This window comes from Struthio camelus, chromosome 4 (genome assembly GCF_040807025.1).
Source record: "Struthio camelus isolate bStrCam1 chromosome 4, bStrCam1.hap1, whole genome shotgun sequence".
NCBI lineage: Eukaryota > Metazoa > Chordata > Aves > Struthioniformes > Struthionidae > Struthio > Struthio camelus.
This window is the reverse complement of record NC_090945.1, coordinates 24518499-24537046: the sequence shown is the minus strand read 5'-3', so window position 1 is coordinate 24537046 and position 18548 is coordinate 24518499. Positions and strand designations below refer to the sequence as shown.

General features: G+C 35.8%; 1 protein-coding gene across 6 annotated transcripts in view; it reads left to right on the top strand.

The window, feature by feature from the left end:
* The window catches only part of SEC24B (SEC24 homolog B, COPII coat complex component), a 50726-nt gene that overhangs the window by 17000 nt on the left and 15178 nt on the right, over positions 1 to 18548 (top strand). For 4 of the 6 annotated variants that reach the window (XR_011140879.1, XR_011140878.1, XM_068941873.1 and 1 more), the window contains exons 4-18: positions 589 to 693; positions 4506 to 4586; positions 6246 to 6427; positions 8345 to 8529; positions 8834 to 8936; positions 9626 to 9752; positions 10370 to 10479; positions 11454 to 11566; positions 13003 to 13121; positions 13490 to 13545; positions 13849 to 14055; positions 14699 to 14822; positions 15617 to 15775; positions 16210 to 16383; positions 17066 to 17176. Coding sequence is in view for 4 of the 6 variants with exons in the window: in XM_068941873.1 (XP_068797974.1) it covers positions 589 to 693; positions 4506 to 4586; positions 6246 to 6427; positions 8345 to 8529; positions 8834 to 8936; positions 9626 to 9752; positions 10370 to 10479; positions 11454 to 11566; positions 13003 to 13121; positions 13490 to 13545; positions 13849 to 14055; positions 14699 to 14822; positions 15617 to 15775; positions 16210 to 16383; positions 17066 to 17176 (1956 nt within the window). In the remaining 2 variants the exon portion in view is untranslated. The remainder of the gene's footprint in view (positions 1 to 588; positions 694 to 4505; positions 4587 to 6245; positions 6428 to 8344; positions 8530 to 8833; positions 8937 to 9625; positions 9753 to 10369; positions 10480 to 11453; positions 11567 to 13002; positions 13122 to 13489; positions 13546 to 13848; positions 14056 to 14698; positions 14823 to 15616; positions 15776 to 16209; positions 16384 to 17065; positions 17177 to 18548) is intronic. The other 2 variants (XM_068941875.1, XM_009689393.2) reach the window with 1 other exon arrangement.

Here is an 18548-nt window from a genome sequence, read left to right as displayed (position 1 = left end):
TTTTCAGGTTTATCTAATCTAAATTGTACCAAGTGTGTTGCTGAGGTATTTGTTTGTACACTTACGTGTTGAGGCAACAGTATATTTCATTACTTTCTACCAAAGTTCAGAATTCCAGAATTCTGCTTCGAAAGGGACAGGTTTGCCAAGCAAAGTTTTAATACGTTTCATAACCCAGTTTAAACTCCTTTAGGAAGGAAAGCTTGTGTATCTACATGAATATATGTGTATATATGTGTGTGTGTTTGTGTGTATACATATACACACACATGACTCTATGAAAGTACTCCAGTGGACAAATTGATGTCAAATATATACATATAAATGTGTATATATATAATTTCCTGCTAATTTTTATGTACTACTAATACTTAATCAAACTAGCCCACTGAGAACTGCTTTTGCTGTACTACTCATGTAACATGTCTAGTTCTCTAGATAGTCTAGGGTTATAGGTTTAATTATTTGCATGTTGGGGTTTTCTCTGGAATGCCTAATTTCTCTCACTTTTAATGCAATAATTTGTGAGTTTTGTTTCTCATCTTTCCTGTCTGTCTGACTCTTATGTTTGTGCTTTCCACTTCACAGGCATGCAGTATGGTGGATATGTTAATAATCAAGCTAGCTCTGCACCAGCTCCCTTGTCATCAAGTTCAGATGATGAGGAAGAGGATGAGGAGGATGAGGAAGCAGGTTGGCTTTAGCTTTACACCAGTATCTTGTTCCTTTTTCTACCCTAGTTTTGTTCCGTATTTCAATCCCCTGAAATTATTTTTTTCTTTAAAGCCAGAAAGCCCCTCTGACTCATCATATAGCCGATTACCTGGCAATTTCCCAACTATGTTATTAATATAATAAACAAAAAGGAGTTTGTTAGTGGTCAGAAAAGTCTTTTGTTTGTCACATGAATATCAGATGTTTTATTTATCTTAGAACTCGTATGATTCAGTTTCAATATTTTGGTGCTCAGATTTTTAAAAATCTAACTCTTAACTGAAGACATCTGGCTATAGAACTTATACTGATAACTGTTTATGTTCTGCAAGTGAAGCAACTACATGCCATTTGTATCATTATGTTAAACAATGTTCATCTTATTTCCAGTTTATGTGTAGGAACACTTACAGTTAAGGTAATAAAGTAAATATCGGAAGATTATAAGTGTGATTCTTGTAAAGCAGTAGATTAACCTGTGCTGCTTTTGTTTTCTTTTTCTAGGGCATGTCTATACCGTTCAGGCACATCAGATCAGTTTTAGCTTGGTTGTTTTGCAGGGATCTTGAAAAGTTTATTTACTTTTTTGAACATCCTAATTTATAAAGACAAACTGCTTCTTATGTCCTTGACTGCAAGGATTCTGTCTGTTCTTTGTCAGAATTGCTTGGTTTTGAAATTAGTTTGTGTTTCTTGCCACCTTAGTTTCTGTGATAGTAACTTTTTTCTTCTGATCTAACTCAAAAGTTCTTCGTAATCTGTGTGTGAGGGGTAATGGTATAAAAAGCTTTCTTAAATTAAATTTTAGGCTTTACTTTTGTTGATACACAGAAGTAATTTCTTACAAAGTATACTACCTACCTTGTACTGATATGCTACCCCGGCTTGTGTGTGCTGGCCTATTAATTTGGGAGGAGAGCAAAATCTTGTAACTTGTCCTTCAGGTTTATAATTCATACTGTAACTTGCTTAGGAAAAATTGGTGTGCTGTAGTTCTGGGTTTTATTAAAATAAGAGGCAATCATGAAACTGAAGTACTATGAAAATAACTTGGTGCACTTTTACTGTTTTCATGAAGAGTGGAGCAGAACAATGATGACATTCAGGTCACAATTAGAAACAGTGTGATGGGTCCACATGATCATTTTGAAAATACTGATATGACTGTTATATTGAGTTATTAGATGAACATTAGAAGAGAATACTTTCAGTTGCTCTTTTTCTAAAGAGGAAGGAGTTTTCAGATGGAAGCTCTTGCCATTGTTCCAGCCAGCAAAGGACAAATATTTACAAGATAAGGAAATTATATTTACAGGAAAAGGAAACTGTTGATATTATTTCCCCCATCCCAATGGAGGACAAGTATTAGGATGCTTAACATATCTTCTTTAATTTTCGCTATTTCAAATTATTGCTTCAGTGTCTTTATTTTCTTACTCTTTGTGTGATAGCATATTGACTCTTTCAGTAAGTATAAAGACTAGGGTTAAATCATACACAGTAGCTCTTGATTAGCACTTCTTTCTAAATCTAAAAATACTTCCTAAGTCTAGATATCATATGTCTTCTAATGCTGGGTAATGCCATAGGTTTAATTAGGCACCACAAGCCAGGAAACTATCCTGGTTTGGAATTTAAAATTTTGTTTTGATCGTGATGCAGTTTGTTTGAACCCTTCATAGTCTGCTTTCTAGAGCATAGTCGGGCTAAAATAGCCAGGGGAGAGTTCTTGTTACAGAGCCTCCTGCAACATTTCCTATAGACAAAGATCTTCCTGTAAACCTGTCCCAAGGTTTCTGTCAAAGCATATGTCAGAATTCTTTATCGGGCAAAACCTTTGTCTCTTTGTTTTCCAAGCCTACTAGACACAGAGATAAGTTTTCATACTCCTCACATCTTTGTCTGTCAAGTTCCCTACTTCTGCTAAAGCCTATATTCTTTGAGCTATCATCCTGCTTGCTTTTATCTTATACAAAAGAGTGAAAGGGTATCTAGATTGAGTACACAGGCTACCTGACTAATAAACTTCCTGTTTTGTGCCCTTGTCACCAGGGCACAATATAAACCTTAACATGTTCCTAGCTCAGTCTGTGCCAGTGTTTTTTTGGTTTGTTTAATTGGGTTTTTTTTTTTTTTTTGAAAAATACAGGGGGGACATCTGCTTGTTTGTGTTTCTGTAACTTCTCAAAGTTTATATCACTTTCACCAGTTTAGATCTTGTATTAACAATGTAACAAAAGAGGTTTTGACAACTATATAAAGGCAAAAGTTAAATTGGCTTAAATAATTGTGTGTAATCTTAAAAGGATGTTGTAAGTACTGTAACTATCTGTCTAAGCAGTTTTCTGTTGTTTCCTTCTTTTTTTTTTTCTTTTTTTAAATGCATTCTCTGATCTGCTACCTGCAGTGCTAAATTAAATTCTAGCATCTGTTGTAGCTTAACTTTAGCATAACACAATTCCTGTTCAATTTTGTGGAAGTTTTTGTGTTTTTGTTGAATGAGAATCTGAAGTTTTCCTGACGCACGTGGCAAGCTTAGAGTCTGAACATACTGTCGCTTCGCAGGACGTTGCACAACTAGTTGTCCCTTATTTTTTAGAGGTAGTCTTTTTGTTTCTTACCTGAATGCTTTAAAGGCGACGTGCTCAAAAACGATCTATACGGTCATGATATTGCCATGGTGTTAATAACTTCCCAAATTTCAGCAACGATGTGTTCCCCTATATAAAAACCTCTTGTCCAACCACTGAAATTCTCCCCTGGAATAGTTTTGGCTTCCCAAAGGGTTGGTGGTCACAGTTGATCCTTCTGAGTCGAGCAGTATCAGTGACCCTCTTTTGCTTCTGTTACGCCTATCACACCACAGAAATTATATATAATGATCTTTTTTTGAATGCTTTCATTTACTCTTTCCTTTGCGTTGTGTTTTGTGGCTTCTGGCATTTTAAGGAGCAAAAACATTTAATCTGTTTTTCTTCCTTGGCCCTTTTTCTTTGGAAATGTACCTTTTAAAAAAAAAAAAATCAGTAAAAATGTTTTAAAATGTATATGTCATGTTCTATATTCAGAAAATAGGCTTAGAGTCATGCAAAAATTAAGCATTAGCAGTCTATTCTGTACTGAAAAATCTTATCAATACCTACATAGTTGTTACTTTTGGCTGCACCAGAATTTAGTTTATTCTGGCTGAGATTGAGAGCTCTTGTCGACGTTCAGTGGAAATAGAAGCTTTATATCAAACCTGAATCAAGCTCTTAATTACAACAGCATGGAAAGGAAGAAAAAGCAGATACATGTCAAGACAGAATTTACCCTATGCACCATTTTGGGCAAAACTCGCTCTGAAGACGATGGTAGTCTTTTTTTATTGTTTGGAGTTCTGAGGGAAGTCGCAAGAGAGTATTTACAAAATGTTGTATGTTGCTTCATCTCATGTAGTCTAGAAAGAGTTTGTAATTTAAAAGGAAAATATTATTGGTTTCAAGAAACAGCTCTTTTACTGTTATTTCTTTTCTGTCCTTTTCCCTTTGGCGTCTCTTCTATTTGTTTTTGTTTGGTTTTTTTTTTTGTTTTGAAATACCACCTAGGTTTCTTATTTCTTCCTCCTCCTTATTTTTGCAGTGGTAATAGCTTTCTAGTCTTATGGCTGAAGTGATCTTTTTTTTTTCTCGGATCTTTCTTGAGAGCTTCTTATGAAGGTTTTTAGAAAAAAATCCTCAGCCTTTTATTCCTCAAAAATTTACTATTTCAGAAGCACCTAATTCTTGTTTTTTTGTTTTTCCCCTCCTTAGCGATTGATAGTTCCTCTACTACTAGCAGTGCCTCTCCTGTTCTGAACAATTACGATGCCCTGGAAGGAGGTGGCTATCCAGGTGAGCCGTTTGTTGTTGTATGTTAATTCTGAATTCCTTAAGACTTAGAAAAACCATAAATGGTAAATATCTACCTGGTATTGTTTGTTTGTTAATTAACAAGCAGGCAAAAGGAAGTACCTACAAACCTGCTCTGGGTTTTTTAAAATAACTTTTCAGAGTTTTAACGCAGAAATTGGAGTATAATAAAACAACTGTGTCGTAATTCATACTTATTCATGGTAGTATTGAGGGTAGTAATGGAGGTACACTCTTTGCGAAATGGGGGTAGCTTTCTCTAGGTTATGCTGTATGCCTGATTGTGTTGACATTAGTGGCTGATAGTAAATGATAGGCACCGCTAAAGTTTTGAGAGACCAAAGACTTCATTTTGCAGAGATGCTGGGATCAGGTTGTTTTCTTCTGTTTATCCACATTTAAAGAAAACGTGAAAGATACGGCTGCTGTTCTGCTTGCTTTTATCTCTAGAAATATCAGGAATGTTAGTTTTATTCTAAATTTAAGGCTAACAGTCTTGAAATCTGTAGAGCTGTCGTTCTGAGAGTGGTTAGGAAAGATGCCGTTTAACGAGGATATGTTAGCCGGTATTTTAAAAGATAACCGGATTAACTTTTGGGGCTGCCATTCAGGCTCTCTTGCATTGCTCTGGTATCTCAGAACGTCATGATAGTTTGCTTAAATATTTTGGAGGAGCTTTTGTGTAAAGCAGAATACTGCATGAGTTGGACATTATGTGGATACCTATATCAGCTTTTTACCTGATGAGTAAGGGCAGAAGAGCTATGGCTGCAGGATTATGGATTCTGATTTCTCAGCTACTAAGTATCCGTTTGGGTTCTGCTGAAGGTGTATTTTGAAAATAAGATAAGCAGAAAGAATAAATTAAAGGATAAAAGGATCAGGTTTAAATTTCTCTGGCCTCTTGATTTTTCTAACTGCACAGGCCAAACCTAGTTTCTCAGAGACTGGGGTTTTTGAGTGGTTTTCCTGCCACTTCTCGCAGTAAATTGCACCAAGTTTAAACTCTTCTGAAATTGAGGTCATGCTTGTAGGCATTAAATTCTAAAGCATCCTTTCATCTCTTCACAACTGTTAATGTGCTCTATGAGTTGAGATCTATGTGTTACTTTCAGCTTAACCTTTTAAAATAGTGTGACCAAACTCTGCTGCAAGATATACAGGAGGGACATGCATTACTGCAAGAAAAGCTCTGTATCTGCACTTAGAGAATAGTACTATCACTGTATGTTTTAAAACCATAAGTGGCTTGGGAAGAGACCAAGCACGAATGGGCTTTTTTTTTTTGTAGTTTATATCAGGGTCAAATCCTGGAGTAAAATACAGTTTTAAGGGATTTTTTTTTACTTCCTATTTCTTTATGGGTGAAATACTTGTTTTTTAAATATATAATGTATATAATAGCTTTTTGAAGTTTCTGTGAATAGATAATGCAAGTCTATAGTCATCTTCTGATGTAAACCCCATTAACAACATTAGTTGCAGTAGTCTATCTCGCTAATGGCTTGTAATTATTTGTGGTTAACGCAAATAAATAACTTGATAATGTAAGAAATTACAAATTGAAAAAGTATTGTTTATTTGTAAAGCATTTAGGAGTTTCCATTTGAACTAGGGCTTGTGGGATTTTTGTCCTTCCAGAGACGCGTTCTGTGACCAGCAGCCCAGTTCCTGCCCCTTCAGTTCCCCAAACATCAAAAACGTCTAAGCCCTTTGGTTATGGATATCCAGCGCTGCAGCCTGGTTACCAAAATGCAACACCGCCTGCTCCTATGCAGCCCAGTAATCCAGGCCACCACCCTGGGTTTCAGCACTATCCACAGGTTTATATTATACTTGTTTTTCTACATATTTTCATATTTTATTTTTTTAATTTTTAAAGTAATAAGGGTTGATATACTATTGAAGTTGCCTGTCTAGTATGTTAACCTAGACTGCTAATTAGCAGGCTTCTTGAATGAAAATTAAGCCTATCTGCAAATAGCTAGACCTTGCCTTACCAGTTCTTATTTGGAGCAACTGTTTTGAGGTGTAGTGTTTCAAAGAGCTGTACTTTAATGATGGAAACCATAAAGAGGTGAAATAAAGTGCGTGGTCAGAAAATAATATTTGATTAGGAACAATACCATGGGCTTTGGTCTCAAACAGTAAACTGCCTTATGACTAAGGCATTGTACAGAGTCTGGATGAAAGAGCAGCACCTGTGCTGGGTGTGAGGTAGAGCAGGCTGCCTGCATCTGCTCCCTCCTCCTGGTAACGACAGCACCAAACACCCAAGAAGCTGTGAACAGTCACTTTGCTCTGGTGACGCATGCAAGTGCTGAGGGGAAATACAAAAGCTGAGGCAGTGCAGAGAAGTGTGTGTGTGCAGGGGTGTAGAAAATCAAACCTGCTGATTTGCACCCCCCCACACACCCCCTTTCTGAATATGGGCTAGCTGCAAATGCATTGAAACTACTGCTTTAGGTGATTGGAGTTCCTTACTGGCCTGATAGTAGTCTAAGTCAGCATGTTATGCCCAGAAGAGAATAATCACGTTGTTACAGAGGTAGTGCAAAATGTGACATAGAGGGAATGTTTGTTATTTCTTTGAGGTGAAAGAAATAAGTGTGTTCAACATAGCTTCTTTTTCATATATTCGGAGACAAATGTTACCAAAAAACTTTGATTGCTGCAGGTATTAATTCGGAAAATTTATAGCATAGTCCATGATCTCTTTAAAGCTGTGTCAGTCATCTTTATTACAATAGCATAGTTTGTTGAATTCAGGTGAATGTGAATTCAAGTGTATAATGAAACCAAAATTGTTTTAAATTGAGAACTGAAGGTGTAACCTAATTTTAAGTTTCTAAATTGAGAGAGCTTTTATATTTACTCCTTTGAAACATTCCTTCATAAAACTGGCAAGACTTACGATAACAAAGCCTGGGACTTGCCTTTTGTTGAAGAGATGTGGAGAGAAAGGGGAATCTACTTGCAGTCTCCAGTTTCCAAAAGGTTGGATTAGGCTAGGCTCTTTCCACAGACACACTGTTGGGGGAGGGAAAAAAAAAAAAAAGGAAGAAGAAAAAAAAGGCAGCAGTCACAAGTTGCAACATGCAAAATTCCAAGTGGACATGCAAGGAGAGAATCCTTCAGAACAGGAGTGGAGAAGCACTAGAAAGGGTTGCACTGTGAAATCATCCATCCTTGGAGATTTTCAAAACTCAGCTGGACCAGGCTTTGAGCAAGCTGATACAACTTTGAAGTTAGTATTTGAACAGGGGTTTGGACTACCACATCTCCAGAGGTACCTTCCAACCTAACCTTTCCTCCTTTTGTGTGATATATTTATATTTTTTAATATTAAAAAAAAAATTGAAACAATTTATTTAACTTGGAAAGATCAACTTGAAACACCTTCGAAGACAGGAAAGACCCTCTGTTTTCCTAGTAACTTACTTATATTCAAGCCTTCCAAGTAGAGGAATACAAGGATCGTATGTGACTTCTCATGTTCATTTGTATACTGAGTTTGAATTTTGTCTCATGAAACAAATGTAGATAGCCCTTCCAAATATGTTTTAGCATTTCTAAAATTACTGCCATCCAACGTTTTCCCCACTTGTATGGGTTCATTATTAACTGCTGCTGTATCTCTTGTAAGTAGATGTTTGGAAGAATTGGGATTGCAAGAAGATTTAAGGTGCTTTTGGTTTGGTTTGTTTTTTAACCCATTTGCAATGCTCATATTTTTGCAGCAATATCCAGGTGTGAACCAGGTGTCCTCTTCCTTAGGAGGACTAAGTCTACAGCATTCTCAGCAGCCAGAAGGCTTGAGACCAGTAAACCTTACACAAGACAGGAATATTTTGCCTGTTTCTTCAGTTCCAGCACCTGTGCCTAACTTGAATTCTGATCTTAGGAAATTAAACTGCAGTCCAGAGTAAGTGTTGTGTCTGTACCAGCATGTTACATTTTTTGTGGCTGATAATTATTTAAAGCATTAACAAAATATGTAAACTGATGCCTGACTGTAAATTGTGGTGATAATTAAATTGGGGGGAGGGGCTTTTTCATTTTTAGGAGGTTTTTTACTTTCTTAAAGACATGATTTCTATTCATTTTAACTATCATTGTTGTGGAACAATTTCTTAAATTTCAGAATTCCTTAAAATCAGATGTTAACACAGTGTTTCTAACATATTTTAAAATTTCATTTGCAACATAATGTTTTTATTTCCTTTCAGCTCATTTCGATGTACATTGACAAATGTTCCACAGACACAGGCTTTGTTAAACAAAGCTAAGCTTCCTTTGGGTTTGTTGCTACATCCCTTTAGAGACCTAACGGTAAAGTGACTTACTTTTAGTATATATGTTTAATACATGTATTTGTCCCATTTTGGTGTTCAGACACAATAAAATAATCATGAAATACAAGTCCTAAATTTAACAGAAGTAGCAAGAAGTCTCTTGGTGGTTAAGAGGGGGAGAGGGGAAAACACTTGTAATTGCTACTTCATTGAAATCCATAAGGGAAAACTTTTGGACAAGTCCTTCAAAACTTTTTCCTTATTACCTGTTTGAATGACATGTAATGAAGACTTAGATTTCCTTTTGAAAAGGAGTGCCAATGTGAATGCATTACTGGGATGATAAATGCTATTAGTAGAAGCTAAGCACAATAAAAGATTGAAGCTGTGTTCCCAACTGTTGAGCAACTCTTCTCCATGTAATGTATTTTTATTTATGTAGAAGGTGAATAACTATATGGTATGACGTTTTTCTTTACAGTGTGTTCTTCAATGTGTAAGGCTTACTGTAAAGCATTTAAGACAAAAAATACTAAATATTATTTCTTCTGATTTTTAAACGGGAGGACTTTTTAATGGGCATCATTATTACTTTGTATGAGAGTGAGCTAAAAATAAAGATGACAGAATATCTGGACTTAAGAAGCTTTTATAGTCTGTACTGCAAAATAATGTTCTCTATAAAATATATTAGGTATCTCTGTTAAACTTTTTTTTTTTTTTTAGCAATTACCAGTAATAACATCAAGCACAATAGTGAGATGCAGATCCTGCAGGACATACATCAACCCTTTTGTTTCTTTCATTGATCAAAGGAGGTGGAAATGCAATCTATGCTATAGAGTTAACGATGGTAGGTTTTATAAGAGAAGATTCTTGCGTTTATATAATCTTTGAAGTATGTGCATCATATCAGTCCGTGAGATACTCTAGACTAAAATGGCGGTAGTCTTGAGAGATTTTTTTGAATTCTCTAGATCATAAGTCAGAGGTACTATGCGTTTTCTGAAGCAAAAGGTCGTTTTACAACTTTCTAGGAGACTGAGAAAATGTGATCACATTGTCCTGGTGACTTGTGTAATGAAATCAACTTGCTCCATTGACTGCTTTTGTAATAGGCAAATGTAAACATGACAGCAGTTAATACTGTCTGCAATCCAGGCTAAAGGTTATGATAAAGAATACAAATTGTGTTGAACTTGTTATACAATGCTTTATTTGCATTGCTGTATTCAAAGTGATATAGTATCACTGTTTAAAATGAAGCTTTTTTTGTTTCCAGTTATTTAACTTTGATGTTTCTTGGGATACTTGAAATGTTCCTTGATTTTTTTTAATTTTTTTTAACATATCCTTAATGTGAATTTTTTCTATTGGTAATGATAATTGAAATACAGTTGCTTGTAGCTGGTGTGATGGTTTTTATTTGGTGATAAATGTATAAATACTGGAAACATACTTGTTTTTTAGTTCCTGAAGAATTTATGTATAATCCTCTGACACGATCTTATGGAGAGCCTCATAAACGGCCAGAGGTCCAAAATTCTACAGTGGAATTCATTGCTTCCTCAGACTATATGGTAAAAATGTTTTCATAGGAACTTTCACAGCCATTCCGTGTTAATGCACAATGTTAATTTCAAATATATTTATATTGTTCCAGCAGTAAGTATTAGTTTTCCTGTGAAGGTCCTCTAATACCAAAGAATAGTTAGATTTCAGATTTATTTTAAGTTTTAGCAAATGTATTTATTCGGAGGCTTGTCAGTGACATGCAGTTGCAACGTGTGTAGTTGCTTGGTACAATTTAACATTGTGCCAAATGTGGGGCACATTAGGCAATGTGGTTTCTGGGCATCTCCCTTATCCTCACAAAGGTTGTGAAAGGCCGGTAGCAGAATAATGAGGGAATTAAACTGGATTCAAATCTCTAGTTAGGATCATATCTGTCACAGTTACTAAAAACGAGTCAAACTACAGTTGCTGTGATAGTTATGTGGTATTGTATCCAATAAGGATAAAGAAACAAGGGCTGGAAAATGGCCCTGTTCTAATGACGTTGTTAACAGCAGCAAGAAGGAATTTTACTCTTGAATTGAAACGTTATGGCTACAGTATTTGTTAATATGAATAACTATAGCTTGTATATGGTGGGGGAAAAGGATGCACGTGGATTGTTTTAACACAGATTAGTGGATCACGTTGTCCACATTCTGAAACAACAGTGCTGTTTTGAAGAGTGAGTTCCATATTTGGCATCCATATCTCATTTTTGAATTGACTGATGGAAAGAAAGACTAGAATGTCAAATTTCAGCTCAGAAGCATAACGCTGTATGCTTATTGCAAATGGGGACTGTTAACCACTGGGAATTGTGGTTAAATCTGTCCATGTGACTGCGTTAGACTCTTGTAAGATATAACTTTACTGCGTAAGGTATACCTTGTGTTTTTCTAAATATTCTATTTTTCCCCTTCCCTTTCTAATGACTAATCGTTTTTTAACATCTCTTTAAGTATGATTTTTGAATCTAATTGTTTATTTTACTTTGTAGCTTCGTCCTCCTCAGCCTGCAGTATATTTATTTGTTTTAGATGTGTCTCATAATGCAGTGGAGGCTGGATATTTGACAATAGTCTGCCAGTCATTGCTGGAAAACCTAGACAAGTAAGAATATAAATGACTTTTTCAGATTAGCTAACATGTGATTATGAACAGTATTAGCCTGCAGTTTTGAATAAAACTTGCATGTAGTGTTTGAGCGATCTGTTCCTAAAGGACAGAAGTTCCGTTGCCTGAGACAGATTCTGAAATGCAGCTTACATGTCTAAGGAAGTAATTCAGCTGTGTAGTTCAAGTCACTTGCATAATGAGAAATATCTTCTGTGATTAGTGGATCTGAAAATAGTTGTATTTAGCTATAACTTCTAACGACATATTGATTATTCAAGCACCTGTAAAGGTCTCTTTTTCTGAAGACCAACAAAAAAAATTTACAGAAATTAAACTGGCAAGTTCTCATGTGCTGTAACAGCTGAGGTGCTGTGTCCTGGAATGTTGTAACCACTAGTATGAGATGGCCAAGTTGAACTGTGGTGTCAGCCTGACATTTTCATAGATCGCAGTTACCTAAATCTGCTTGTGCCTTGTCCAGTATGTGCCATTTTTGCATTGAAACAGCACCTGTGGGTTTTTTGTTAGTGCTTTCTCGGGGAGGGCTGATAAACTTCACTATGCTCATGTCTATTTGAAAATCAATTTGCATCCTGTGGAGGCCGCCTTCTTAGAAAATGTTTTGTAGGCAATTTGTTAGTAAGTTGAAAACTTTCCTTTCTGATAAAGGCCATCAATGTATACAATGAAAATACTTCATTTACATTTCTTGTGTTAGTTTTCGTTCAAGGCTTTATTGCTATTTAGTCAATATGTTCTCAGAAGCGTAGTGATTTATTTTTAGGAAGATTCAATTTATATCCAGGTGGCAAAGCAATTTTTGTCTCTATTTCTTTTGTTCAAAAAAGGTTTTTGGCATTTGGTGATGTTTTATATTATATGTTAGAATTCCTATTTTGTTTTTTCATTAGCTTAATGCCATGCACTGAATTACTGTCTGCTTGAGATATAAGTGTGTTGCGTTTTACAGACATTGATTTTTGTTTTAGAGTTACGAGTATTCTGCCACTATGCTATTAAAATGGGTTTTTTGATTTATGAAACCACAAAATGCACTGTTTTCTGTTGAAGAACTACTGTCGTCTTTCATATTGTATTGTGGTGCTTAAATTAGCTTATTAAGCTGTCTTAGAAATAAACATCAGTATATTAGTGAATGCTTATTTCACTAATAATATCTAGATATTAGCAATATCTAGAGGCTTGTAAACTATATCATTGTCTTACCTCTTCAAAAAATACTCAAGAAACATTATTTGTATTCACAAATTCGGGTCTTCCTCGTTTCAAGCTCTTTCCCATTCCCTTCACCTCTGAATACATGAACTGGGTTTCTGCTGATGTCAGTGGGGGCTGTGTTTGCATGTGTGTCTTATGAGGGAGAAATTAAAATTTAGGCCTTAATAGTTGACTCTTTCTTTATGCTTCAGGCTGCCTGGAGATTCAAGAACAAGAATAGGGTTCATAACGTTTGACAGCACTGTTCAGTTTTACAACTTGCAGGAAGGTTTATCTCAGCCTCAAATGCTGATTGTCTCAGATATTGATGGTGAGTAACAAGAAAATGAGAATTAAATTTCTGAGAAGCTTTTTAAGATTTTTCTTTTTTCCCCAGAGGAAAGATTAGAATTGCTCAAATATTTTGGTGTTAGGTCAGTTTTACCAAGTTCTTAGGGAATGCTCTATTCAAAAATAATCTTATGCTAACTGAAAACAGGAGGCGGTTAAAGAGTGAAAAACAAATGTTAATTTTGTGTTGAGCAAAGCAAGCTTTGTATAGACTGTAATTTTTTTTCTATAATGTATGTCAAAAATGTAGGCCTTATTTGGTGGCTCTTACAGCAGTGGGTAACGAACTTTCTATTTGAACTTTTTTTTCTCATTAAAGAAAAATGCTATTTTCCCTTCTCCCTACAGATATTTTCCTGCCCACACCAGATAGTTTGCTTGTAAATCTTCATGAAAGCAAAGAGGTATGATTGTTCAAAAACATATCATTACATTTAAACAGATAAATATTCAAAACAGAGGTTCCTTTTAAACTTTGAGTTCAAATCTATTTTAATAAAGTGCAATTCCAATGTTGCTTTTTAATTAAAAAGATTATACATTGTTTGATGCATCATAGGTTTTGAAATGATGATCATTTCCTCATTGTGTTGAAACTAAGCGGAAATATTTGGTGCTGATTGTTCAGCACTTATGACAGCCTTTTACTAATACAAAGTATCTCAAGTTTGCAGAATCTCAGAAATGCCTTTCGATGTATTTTACAGCTGATAAAAGATCTATTGAATGCATTACCAAATATGTTCACCAATACAAGAGAAACACACAGCGCATTGGGCCCTGCACTTCAGGCTGCATTTAAACTGATGTCTCCAACAGGTGGTCGGATATCTGTATTTCAGACTCAGTTACCATCTTTGGGTGCAGGGCTTTTGCATTCCAGAGAAGATCCCAATCAAAGATCAAGCACAAAGGTACAGAAACTTGATTATTCATTTTATTAGAGAGAATAGGGAGTGGTAGTGTCTTTTTGACTAGCATAGTTCTGCAGACCAACTCCTGGTGTTTTGTGCACAGTAATTCATTGAATTTTCAATATCCTAAACGTCTGCCTTATACATTTAAGATCACTAATTTACATATGCTTGTGTGATATTTGTTGCAAAGCACACAAGCTGTTCTTTGGACCTCTGGTCTACAGTTTGTCTTGACAAGCCCAAGTAGTTGCAAATATTTCTGACTTGGTTTATATCAACCTGCGCTTTGAACCAAGGTGTGTCTGTTAAGCAGACCTGCAACATGAGTTCTTATTATTTTTATGGTCTTGTAATACACAATATCCAGTAAGTATTTTATAGTTATACTTGAATATTTATTTGTATGAGAACATAAATTTCCTTAAAAAGGAGGATTGTTACTGCTCGTAAATATAAATGGAAAGAAGGTGTAGCATGAAGAAATTATTTCTGCCTGTGTTTTGAAATGCCTAGAAAATATTGTTTAAAAGAAACACTTTTTGATACTTTGCCGTTGAGTAGTATGTTTATTGTGCCATGAAGTCTTAAGGGAGCATGATCTTTGTTTTAACTCTTGTCCTATGTAATTTGTTCACCAAAGGTGGTCCAGCATCTTGGTCCAGCAACAGACTTTTATAAGAAGTTGGCGTTGGACTGTTCAGGCCAGCAGATTGCTGTGGATTTATTCCTCTTAAGTTCACAATATTCTGATCTAGCTTCCCTTGGTAAGGGATACTTTATGCACGTCTTTAGCACTTCCACAATTTTGTCCGTCTTTGGAAACGTGCTAATTCAGGAGTTCTTAAATCGTGTAGATTTTTTTGCACTTTTTTAAATGCAGCTAATGCTGCAAAGGATTTGACTTAGAAGCTGATAGCAGTAAAGAGCAGGAATATTGCATTGATGGTATCGAAAACAGTTTATTCTGAGACTTGGCAATTTTAAACTAGGAAGTACTCTTCTGTTCAAGAGCGGGAAACAGTGAAATGGCAGGGAAGAGTAAAGTTTAGTAATAAGGGTGGAACACAGTTCTCACCTTCAGTTCTTTTGATATTTAAACCAAGATTTGTCTCTGCACACCAGAAAGCAAGTATTTCTGTGTGTTCCCACTACTTGCTGCCAAAGGTACATAAAATATTAAGAAGCTTATTCGAGTAAGTGTGTGTATACAATTAGATAATTCAGTGTTGGAATGACTTACTGTCATCTTCAGTGATCGGAGTCAGGGCTAGCCATCCTTGTCTTATAGGTGCGGGTTGCGTCAAGAAAAAGATGAATGTAGGCGGGACTTGGATTCAGGTTGAATGGGTGTTATTTAATTTGTGTGTCCTGACCTCATGTGATATACTAAGATGGTCTTTATTTTTCTTCTATACAATGAGTTTTTAAGAAGTTTCTTAAGACCTGAATATATTTTCTGCTTAACCTGATTATGAAATAGCACTAGTGGCTTTGGTTTTTTTTTATAAATAAATGTTACAGTTTTACCTCTTAACCATGTCTTTTCCCTCCTTCACAGCTTGCATGTCCAAATACTCTGCTGGATGTATCTATTATTATCCATCTTTCCATCATAGCCATAATCCTGCTCAGGCTGAAAAGTTGCAAAAAGACCTTAAAAGATACCTTACAAGGAAGATTGGATTTGAGGCAGTTATGCGAATACGATGTACAAAAGGTATGCCATAAATACCTATACATAGAAAGATGGAAAGTTGATGTAAACCTATTATCTGTTGCTTCAGATGTGCTTAATCTTAACTTGAAATGTCTCATTGCTAATTTCTTTTTCACTGAAGATTAAGATAATTGCTGCCTTGACATCAATAAATTGCATTAGCTTTTTGCCTTTGCATATCTGTGTATTTTTTTTTTTTCTTAAGTGGCATTAACTCATTTCAACTAAATTGAAATGTGTAATGTAAGGGCATCATTCAGTTTGGAATTTCCAAAATTGGATATGAATTCTCAGATCATTCTGAAACATCTAATGATTCATGCAGTAATTGATTCTGCTTACTATTTAGGATAACCATTTCTACTATCCTATCGACAGGAGCTTTTCATGCTGTTTTAACCTTCCTCTGTGTGAATTATTTCATCTGCTTCTAGGTCTTTCGATACACACTTTTCATGGGAATTTTTTTGTACGATCAACTGATCTATTGTCACTTGCCAATGTCAATCCTGATGCTGGATTTGCTGTACAAATGTCCATTGAGGAAAGTCTGACTGACACGTCTTTGGTTTGTTTTCAAACAGCTCTTTTGTATACTTCTAGCAAAGGTGAATAAATTCAGACGAATTCACCGCTGTTCTTGTTTGTTTGTTTTAATGGTAATGTTTGTATAGTTAATTCTATGGTCCCTTGTTGATCTCTGTTCCCTAAGTAAATGTTGTCAAAGTCAGTGTGCCTATCTGGCAGTTAATCACATAGGTAAATCTTTATAGAATCTGTTTGGATGGGAAAACGTAATTTATCTCCATCTTAAGTAAAAGAGTCTTGCTGAAACATCTTTACTTAGTTGGCCTGCCATGTTATGTTTGGCACCTACTGCCATCAAAATCACAGACCCTTAATCTGATGGATTGGAGCTAGTTGCTAGTATGTTTGGTAGGCATAAAGAATAGCAGCTTTTCTCTGTTGTAGAGGAAGCCACAAAATTTTGGGGTGGAAGTCTATATGTTGTCATCTGTAGAATCCAAAACGCTTACTTCGGGACACTGAACTAGGTCATGTCATGAACTTGTGCTAATTCTTAAGTGGATTACTTTAAGAGCACTTCAGAATTAAAACGTTGAGAGACAGGAATGGTACATGGTGTTACTGCAATTTCATGACTGGTGTGTTATTACACAGTAAATGCATTTTGAATGAGACCAGATACGGTGTGACAATTGAAGATATATATATATAGCTCTTTCTGTTGAGAGATGTTGCGTAGTGACTTCTTTGTATTTTTATTAGGTGAACGGCGAATTCGAGTGCACACGCTTTGCTTGCCCGTAGTCAATTCACTGGCTGATGTATATGCAGGAGCAGATGTACAAGCAGTGGTATGCCTCTTAGCAAACATGGGTGAGTACAGGAATGAAAATTAAAGCGTATTTTCATATGTTCTTAATGTGATCAAGTGTTTAAACAACACAATGAATGAAGCCTGGGTATTGTAGGAAAAGGTTGCAATACACTGAAGCCTTTATATGGGGAAGAAGATGAAACTGAAGTCATGCTAAAACTATTAACTGAAACATTCTGTAGTCCGAATAATTACTTTAATCTTTTAAAGGAAGTTTCTTGTATTGCTCTCTAGAGGCTCTTAAAATGATGAAGAGTCATCTTTTATAAAGTATGCTTAGATCAAAACCCTTGTGTATCACCACCGTGGCTGGCTGGTATCTCAAACTTCAGCCTTCCAGGGTCACTTAAGAAATGGCATGAATCAGTTGAGTGAGTCACTGCAGACTGAAAGACAAAGTACTTCTGACAACAGCGTCTCTGAGATGTGCATCAATCTTTTTTTTATGTCTCTTGCCTAGTGTTGCTGGGCTGAGGATTCTTACTCATCCCGTACTTGTGTACCACTGCTGTTGTGTCACAAGCAGCCATTTCATAGGTTGATCTCTGCCATTGGGTGTGTACAGCGCTCTCTGCAGCATTTTTCTACATGCCATGTTGTATATTAATAGTCAAATAAACAGATTAGAGGAAGTGAATAGTACTTCTCAGAGGGGTTGGGAATGGAAGGAACATCTCGAGATCTTCTAGTCCAATTCCCCTGCTCAAGCAGAATCACCTAGAGCAGGTAGCCCAGGACTGTGTTCTGATGGCTTTTGAGAATCTCCAAGGGTGGAGACTCCCCAGCTTCTCTGGGAAACCTGTTCTAGCGCTCAGTCACCCTCACAGTAAAAAAGTTTTTCCTTATCTTCAGGTGGAGTCTGTAGTAGTACAGTAGTCTGAAGAAGTACTTCTGTATCGTGTGTTAAATTTGCATTCATTCCAGTAGATGGCTTCCTCCAACCAGAAGATTTGCAGCCCTTTCTCAGCAAAGAAAAACTAAACCTAAGTTGTTGTTCTAAGCTTAATTATGCCATTGAAACAGTGGCAGTAGTTTCTTGCTGCAAAAAATCCAAAATAATTACTGCAAATGCATGTCTTGGAGGCAGGACAGCAGATAGCTATTCCCAAAACTAAGTTATTTTTATAAAGTTTAAAACATTAATTGCATTTAGTTGCAGGAGTATATACCACAGTTTTAAGCAATTTAAATCCTAAGAATGGGAACTAGGGAATAGAGCCCAGCCACTTTATTTATTTTTTTTTTAAAAGCAGTATACAAATGAGTTTCACTGAGGGAAATCATTTTATTTTCAATTTGTCTACAGTTGTGCTTTCTAAAAATCCTAACATATCCCCTCAGAGTACAACTAATATTTTGAAAATTTATTTG